The sequence below is a fragment of the Nelumbo lutea genome, chromosome 3 (assembly GCF_056320005.1).
Source record: "Nelumbo lutea isolate HS-2025 chromosome 3, American lotus-T2T, whole genome shotgun sequence".
NCBI lineage: Eukaryota > Viridiplantae > Streptophyta > Magnoliopsida > Proteales > Nelumbonaceae > Nelumbo > Nelumbo lutea.
In genome coordinates, this window is record NC_142686.1 from 8,273,073 (window position 1) to 8,282,006 (window position 8,934).

At 36.6% G+C, this 8,934-nt stretch overlaps 1 protein-coding gene across 8 annotated transcripts; it reads right to left on the reverse strand.

Annotated features, from left to right (window-relative positions):
- Positions 1–116: 116 nt before the first annotated feature.
- On the reverse strand, positions 117–7,858 carry LOC148862727 (glutamate--glyoxylate aminotransferase 2). Of its 8 annotated transcripts, none has more exons than XM_088978155.1 (14): positions 7,419–7,858; positions 6,070–6,253; positions 5,606–5,671; positions 5,315–5,432; positions 5,062–5,143; positions 4,876–4,963; positions 4,483–4,641; positions 3,533–3,706; positions 3,308–3,439; positions 2,493–2,558; positions 2,190–2,254; positions 836–927; positions 561–717; positions 117–374 (listed from the first exon to the last, which is right to left on the reverse strand). In XM_088978155.1, the coding sequence occupies exons 2-14, from the start codon at positions 6,184–6,186 to the stop codon at positions 245–247; spliced, it is 1,446 nt and encodes a 481-aa protein (XP_088834281.1). In that variant the 5' UTR covers positions 6,187–6,253; positions 7,419–7,858; the 3' UTR covers positions 117–244. The 8 variants fall into 8 exon arrangements, with proteins under 8 accessions (XP_088834281.1, XP_088834282.1, XP_088834286.1 ...); XM_088978156.1 differs by having other exon boundaries at positions 6,070–6,261; positions 7,419–7,684; XM_088978160.1 differs by having other exon boundaries at positions 7,427–7,579.
- Positions 7,859–8,934: the final 1,076 nt, after the last annotated feature.

The window sequence follows — 8,934 nt, forward strand, 5'->3', positions numbered from 1 at the left end:
AAAAAATTTGGGAAAGGCCAAAGCAAGTATCGGCATTATATGGTAAAGATATCACATCTTGAAACATAACATAATGGAAAGATCAACGGTGTGGATTGTGGAATCTGAGGCAGAAATGCAAGACAAAAGCAAGGATGAATTTATTAACCCCATTTCAAGAGAATGAAGTGCAAGAAGTCAATAGTACATTAATTAGTTTCCAGAGTTGTCGAATATGATAAAGCATAGGATGCTTGGAGTCCCTTTACATCCTTGAATAGCCTCTGTGGTCTTCATATTTTTCCATGAACTCATCATTGAACTTTTTGAAACTGGCCATAATTGCAGGCATATCTTCTTCAGCTGGTAAGATGGTTGTCCTCAAGTGGAAGACCCTGAAAGGAGGAGCATTAAGGACATTTAAAATGAAGTTACTGTGAAGAATGAAAACCAAATTGCCCTATGATTCCCGTAAAAATGCCCAAACACCTTTTATCTCAGAAACATTACCAAGGAAGATGATCATATGCACTTCTGTGTGTGCATAATCTATGCAAGAGAACAATGAAGTTAGTAATTACCCTTCTTTCTGGCCAAAACCTGAACCAGGGACTGTGGAAATGCCCGTTGCCTCCAAAAGCTTGAGACAATAGAAAACATCAGGAACTTTTCCAGCGTTTTTGGCAGCTTCAATGGCCCTTGGTGGTAGGCGTATTTGTGGGAAAGAATACATGGCTCCTGAAAATGATATTCTAATCAGTAGCTGATCTCTTAAGATTCAAGAAACATGTTTTGAACTGCAAGGAGATACTAACGCATGAAATGAAAATGAGAAAGGTGCAAAATTGTTAATTACCTTCTGTGAAGTTACAAACCACATTTCTACAGCTGTTGAATCCATCAGTCATTATGTGTGCCCTCCTCCTCAATGAATCAAGGATTGCTTTGCTGCACATTTAGTAATTCATAAATAAACATAATTGCTTGATGAGAAGTAAAATGTTTTATTACTGGAATTGTATGGTGGAGTGTCCACAGTTCAAATCAACCAGATAACCTAGCCATCTAATCAATTGCAGTCTTTCAGATGGACAAAAGAAATAGTAAAAGATGCACAAAATGTAAGTGGTGGCAAAAGAGCACTTATTATCATCAAACCAGAGTCACAGAGTAGCATTGCACTATGCCAAATCCAGGATAGGCCATTTATTTGCTATATTATTTTGATGAGCACGTGTGCCACATTGTAGCACATAGATATGCATTTTATGCAAGTTGGCACTTTAAGATATGAGACACAATATATAGTCCACCTTGCTTGTTATTAAAATAAGTATTTGTACTATACTTGTACAAGCACTTTTTTATACTTTCTATAAATATTTTGAGAATATTAGGGAAAATGGTCATTGGCATCAAGCTGAACTGCAACCAAGAGTGAAGGCCAATATTCAAAGTCATCCATGCCTTATCCCCAACTATATGGGGTCGGCTACATGAATCATGTTTCGCCAATCCATTCTATTCAACTCTATAACCACTGTTGAATTATTAGTGCTTAAATCATTTCTTACTATTTCAACCCATGTTATTTTTGGTCTACCCCAAGCTCTTCAAGCCCCTTCAATGTGTAACAAATCACTTCTTCTAACTGTGCAGTTGATGGTCTTCTATGCACATGCCCAAACCATCCTAGGTTCCTACAAATAACTCCATTCCTAATCCTATCCTTTCTGTTTTTCCCACTCATCCATCTTAGCATTCACATTTTTGCCACATTCATTTTCTGGACATGTTTCTTGACTGCCCAACACTCTGCTCCATACAGCATAGATGGCCTTGCAACTGTTTTATAGAATTTTCGTTTTAATCTAAGTAGTGTTTACCAATCACATAAAAGTCCAGATGCACCCCTCCATTTTGCCCATCCTGCTTTAATTTTTTGGGCACCATCCTCCTCAGTTTCTCCCTTGTTAGGAATTATTGAACCAAGGTACTGGAAGTGGTCACATTAAGTTATCTCTTGGTCTCCAATCCTGAGTGTAACTTGATTTGCACTCCTATTACTACTAAACTTACATGTCAAATTTTCTGTTTTAGTCATACTTATTTCAAAACCTCCTGTTTCTAAGGCATTTGTCCATAAGCAGGGTTTGCGAAATAAAAGGAGAATAAGTTGATTTAGAGGGAGCTGATCTCAGCCATCATACCTCTCTGTAACAAACTTCAAATAGGAGATATCCCCTGGCTTGGGTGGGTTGACCATCAGCCCTAGCTGGAGGAAAAGAAAAAAATATATATTTTTGTAAGTTTCACATAATAGGCCCAATAAGAGAAAACGAGAGCAGCCCCGAGATTGCTACATGATAGAATCTTCAGATAGCCAAAAGAATGAACCAGATGTTCTGAAGAAAATTTATCTTACTTATTGAGCAAACAACTTAGGAAATTTGACTAATTTAACTGCACTCTAACTTGCATCTTTTTTTTTTTTATTTGGACAGAGGACTTACAAATATCTGTGCGGGGACATTTGGACTGAGTGATACAGATGCAACCTTGTAAATCTCATCAACAGTCTGCAGCAACAGATCAACAAGAAAAAGAATGGGCATTGATAGTTTAGTACCACTTAGTTTTAGAAATTCCCTCTTTCAGTGTAAGCCTCATTTTTCAGGAAAAAAATCAATTTACAACCATATACCAATATGCATACTTGTAAACAAGAACAGACAAACAAGCTGCACACAGAAGGGTCATTACTACCTATTTAAGACATTTTCTAAATTTCTTAAATTAACAATTTGCCTTCTGGTTCAGTGTCCATGCAAGATTTCTTTTATCTACAATTTTCTGCATATTTAGCGGCCAAAAATGTGAGAAATCAAATGGCATGATATATTCTTACTTTGAATTATAGACATTTTCTACCAAATAAAAATTATATGGACACAACACAATCTAGTATGAACAGATTACCTACAGGATCCTGTTCTCCACGGTGAGGGTTCAAAGACCTGATCTTGTCTACACAGATGGCTTGAAATGTTACAAACTAACTAACCTTTAATGTGTCAGGTAACATGTCTCCCAAAGAGGAGACATGCAAACAATGGAGCAGCAGGAAGTTAAGAGCTCCATAGTATGGCTATCAGGAATCATGTGAATACCTTCTTCTGACTTCATTGTATTGTTTGGTAAGCAAAACATAATGAACATATGAAAGGGGAAAGCTCAATGTCCTTCTAAAATTGGAAATAAGCAATAAATTCTCAGCCTGCAATTAAGAGATATATAGGCCATTTAAAGAAGTTAATAAGAAGCAAACCTTTGGAGGAATGTTGGTCATCTCAAAGTATCCTCCCCGTTGTCCACATTCACCCCAATATCCTTTAGAGACAGTATGAAAAGAAACAAGTTGGACCTCTCTGCTTAAGGGTGCACCAAGGTCCATCAAAACCTTCAAGTGTTTTGAGGAACAATTAGTTTTGACAGGAGATGAGCCGCTGGCAAACACAACAAAAATTCGGATCAAAGAGCATAATTGTTATACCTTTTTTGCACTTATAAAAGGGCGCTCATCTTGGTATATATTCTGCTGATAAACTTCATCTGCAAGCAGGACTAAGTTTTCTTGGAAGCAGAAGTGTAGTATTTCCTTTAGATTAGCTTCACTTAGACACTGGCCAGTAGGGTTTCCTGGGTTTATAATCACCATGGCTCGGACCTGATTACATCCAGTACATAAGAAATAATGTAGTAGTAGTCAGATTTTCCATATGAAATGATAGGTAATTTGTTGTACAATAACTAGGTTCAGAAGATCATACGATATCATACTAATAAGAAAGTTGAAGAAGCCAGTAACAGTCAAGTTAGTCAAAATTATCCACCCTTTTGTATACTTTCTTTTATATTTTGTGCAAAAACAAAGTGATTTCTCTATATTATAGTCCATATCACCCACACCTTCCAAAAAAGGGGTGAGGGAAAAATCACATACAGAGTTTACATTAATATCACAGAATACATGGTCCACATGCAGCAGGATAGGACTCTCCACTTTACAGATCTTCACTAGAAAATTTTCTAATAAAAAGCTACCTTATTCATATGATGCAGTGGGCAAGACAGCAATACAGAGGTGAAAATTTTTTGCCAGTAGAAAAGTCTGGCTCTGCCATATTGTAACATTACCCAGGCACAGAATCAGCAAGGTGCCCGACACAGAATTTGCACAAGAAAGTGAAGAGTGTGAGTGTGACACAGACGTGATACCTAGTTTAAGTACCTATAGTACATATTTTCATAGCAATGAGTTATGCTCTTCAGTAGATTCAGGACCAATATCCATCTCTATTCCACCCAAGTTTTTGGCAATTCGAATAACCAAAGAGTTAATCCTGGATCTAAACCATGAGTAAATATATCATTTAAATCTTGTCTATGGATTCTTAAAACAGATTTTCTGCACTTGATCAGAACAAATGAAGGTATACTTACTGTTATTCCTCTAGAACGAGCCTGCAAAACTGACTGGCGAACGTTATTGACGTCAAGACCCCAGTTTGCTGTCTCTTCCAGGTAATATGGAACAAGAGAACCACCAAGTAGAGATATTGTAGCAGAGTAAAGTGGGTACTGAGGTACTGGAACCAAAATCTGCCAATAAGATATCCACCCATAGTGAATGACAAAAGCATAGGGAAAGACAAGTACCTCCACATGTATACAGGATGGATTAAGGTAACAAGAACCCCCCCCTCCCCCCACCCAACACACACACACACTTTTAAACTGAAAAGGAAGAGAATAAAGAAGAGAGATGAAAAAACCTATAACCTATACACTGGTACCAGAGAGAAGAAACATGTTTACTAAATCAGGAAAACTTACACCATCCCCTTCACCACGGATAATAGTATTCAAAATCTGCATTACCCCTTTGCTTGCACCATCTGTCAGATATATGATTTCTGGATCACTGCATATGGGTGTAAGTGTACATGTATTCAGCTTTAAAAAACCTAAAAATTAGGAATCCAGAATGTTTTACAAAAAGGTTTGGTACCAAATATTTACCTTGGATATCCATCACGCCTTTCAATGAACTCTGCCACCTCCTTCCTTATTCCTGGAAGCCCTCGAGAGTCACTGTAGGCACCTAATTGATCAAGAAAAGAGTAGATTATCCATCTCAAGTTTTACTGTATGGTCTTTCCCACTTCTTACCCATTTAATCAAAGACAAAAGGGCAGAGTCTCTACATAGATCTCAAATGTTAAACCCTTTTTCCAGCATGTACATAAAATGTGAGATACGTCAGTTAGCATACCTAGACCACCTGATGTCAATGAAAGATAATGTTTGGCTCTTGCAATTGCATCTGCTGGGAAGATGAGTCCCACATTAGGATCATCTAACAAGAATGGAGCTTGACATAAAGCCACCACCTGCACAAGTAATTAACATATATCAAAACAGACTTAAAAACAAGGATATAATGTCATCGTGCCAAAAACAGAGCATAGTAAAACAAAGGGTGCTCCTTTCATATTAAATTTGAGGAGGCAGATTATTCCTAGAAGAGGACAAAGCAAAAAGGAATGTAGAAGTGGCAATGAACCTGACGAGGGAAGGTCAATGGCTTCTGTCCTAAAGCATGAGGGTTGCCGACATTTGTAAAAATAATCTGCAAAACCATAATTATAAATTTAAAATTTAAGATAGAAGTACATTCTAAATAAGCAAAGTCATTAAAATTGTAATATGAAAAGATTGACTACATTGAACCTAACCAAAATCAAAATGTGCAAAACCTATACCTCTCCTGGTTAGGTAATAGTATCCTATTGTACTCATTGACCAATTCACTCTACCATAGAGTTACACAATGACAATACCAGATGGTACAATACATACCACTTGATTAATTCACACTTAGTCAAGAATACAATGATAATTTACAAATTTTATTATCAATTGACAATTATATAAGCATGGTTGAAAAGCAAGGTTTTTCCCTAAAATGAATAGTGAGATGATGCCAATAAGTAAAATAATGGTGATCCAAGAAAAAATTATAGCTACCTTCTTCCCTTCCTTCTGAAGCTCAGAAGCTCGAAGATAGAGCTCACCTCTAACAGCATATGCAACCTTCTTCACATTTTCATTAATGGACTCATAGTCTAATGGCTTTGGTAACATGATGTCCTTGTCACCAGTATACAACTAGACAGAGGTTCAGCAGCACTCTGTAGCCTCAGTTCACAACCTGGATAACTTTCAAGGAAATCAAATAAGTTTCAGAACTTAAAACGAGAAACATATGATCTGGTCCTCTGGAAGATTTTTTAAAAATGTTTGAACATTCAGGGTATAAATTGAATGAAAGGGAAAGTTATATCAACCTATGCTGTCTCCGAAACTTAACCCATTTCTTTAAAGACATAATATCTCTGTATAATATATTAGTTTTCTTGGTTGGACCTTTGGACTCGCTATTTCTTGATTTCTACGTTCTATTTTGGCTCAGATAAGTTTAATGACTAATGAGACATGTTTCTTTAAGAATAGCAAAAAGGTGAAGATAAGAACAACATCAGCATCTTAGAAATAGGACTAATCAGGGAAGAAAAAAATGATTAATCAAAGAAAATAGAAAATTGCATGCAATCACAGAAAACATCTAAAATTGGGGAGAAAAGGAAAAAAAAAATGTAATCTCTGCAAGTTAAAGTATAACAAATAGATGTGAGATCATCAAAAGAAAAAACAGGAACACTTGGTTCGGGGAAGGGGGGGTAGAAGCGGCACAACCTTCCATTTCGAATAACATATACCGAGCATGCATGGTCAAGTAACAGACAAAAGAACACACTAAGCAAGCTTACAACAGACATTTTCTTTTACCATAAGCTACTACAATCGCACAACCCGGATGCAATAGCACTTCAACAATAAACATCAAAAGAAGATATCTTCTTTTTCTTTTTCTTTTTTTTTTTTTTTTTTTTGAGGAAACTGCAGAACAGTTGATGGAACACCAAAAGAAGAGAAATTTTGCATATCGTCAATAACTCCAATCCTAAATCACATATAAGTAAAAACTACTGTAAATTCCAAATCCATTCACGAAATCATCACTCGCAGCACAAAACCCAATTGAATCTTTACAAGTAGAGATAGCCCAATTATCCTAAAAATCAAAACCACGATATCGGTCATGGATTTCAAAATATACGGGAACGAATGAGAAAAACTCCCATCGACACAGCACCTTAACCAACTTCACCGACGACCCATCATTTCTCAAACAAAATTTAATTAGAGAATGAGTAATGAAGCAGGTTTAAGAGCAGCGAAGATAGAACCCCTGTTTTATCTAAACAAATTTATGAAAAAATGAGTTGTGGTTGTCAATTCTACCCGAGGGTTACCTGGGTACCTCGCTTGAAGTCTGGGGGACTACTGACGCCCTGTAGAAGGATCAAGGCTGGGTCTCCAAGCGACGAGCTAAGCCGCACTGGAAGTCGCACAAGTGAAATGTGGTTTGTGTCGTATAAAACTGAGCCTTGTCTGATCATAACTGGATTTATGTACACGTATACATTCCTACCCTTCTTTAATCTGTATTTTTTATTTATTTATTATTATTATTTTTTTTTTTTTGCATATCTCAACTTGTTTCACAAATCACAACCATGCAAAAATAGAATAAAATTAATATTTTAAAAAGCATATTCATATCTCCATAGCAGACATCTGATGCGCGTCACAGCAACCCAAACACAACCACCACAAAAGAAGATAAAAATCCACGTGTATCAACCAAACCATTCTTCCTGTAGCAATTATTGGCCATGACGCAAATTTGATGCTCGTCGCACCAGCATCCCCCTATCTTCGGATTGAGAACAACGCTTCCACAGCCACTGGAAAATGTGGAAGAGTGTTAACAAAAAGTTCCAAAATTAAGGGAAAGAGATAAAGCGAGGAGGAAGTGTGGTGTAGCTTCAAAATTGAACTCTGGTGGATAATGAAGTCTCGGAAGTTGGAATCTTTCTCTCATGCAAGGACCGCTGATGAGGCAGGCGTCGTTTTCAGGGTTTTCAATGGTAATTTGCAGGTAGATAGTCCGTTACAACTTACATGGGTGGAAGCATGTGATTCACACTCTTTGTCTAATCACCAAGAGCAGAGCACATTTGAAAAACTCAAAGTAAAGAAAGCCTTGGCGATTTTAATGAAACTTTCTTTGCCCAGAAGATAAAAGGAGGAAGAGAGGAGGATTTAATTCCATATCCTAAAATGATCAAAGTGGTTGTGTAGTTCATTTCTTTGTTGTAAAACCTGAACCCAAATGCTGAGGGAGATGAAATTCCAGATTCTGTATCCCCCCTCCCTTTTAGAAATGGGTGATGATCAGTACAAGTTTATGAATGTCATTGATCAGTTGAGAACATCATATATTTCTTGCTACAAAAACTTCTAGGGTATTAACAGCACATACTTATTAAGAGTTATAGAGAGATTAAGTTGACCCAATTCATTAAGAGTTCAATTAGTGCCCAAGTACAATTACAATACACAGAAAAGGAGTATTACCCAATACTCATGTAATTTGAATGTACATAATTTTCTTTCTTTTTCCTTTTTTTTTTTGTTAGAATCTTGATTTTTTCTCCTGAAATTTCAGTTCTTTTACGTTGTAGTCAATACGAAAAGTAGCGATTCTGTGCCTATCAAAAAAATTACATTTCTGAATATTCCAATTTTTTCCAATGCAAAAACTCTAAAGTTTTCATTACTTGACATCCATTTAGTATGCAAATCAGTCACGTCTAATTGGCTAAGGTCAGTTTAATAGTAAGAGAAGAGTTCAATGTGAACCTTACGGGCTATCACGAGGGTGTTTTAGTTGGGGGATATTTGGCTCTTACCTGTTTGAGGATA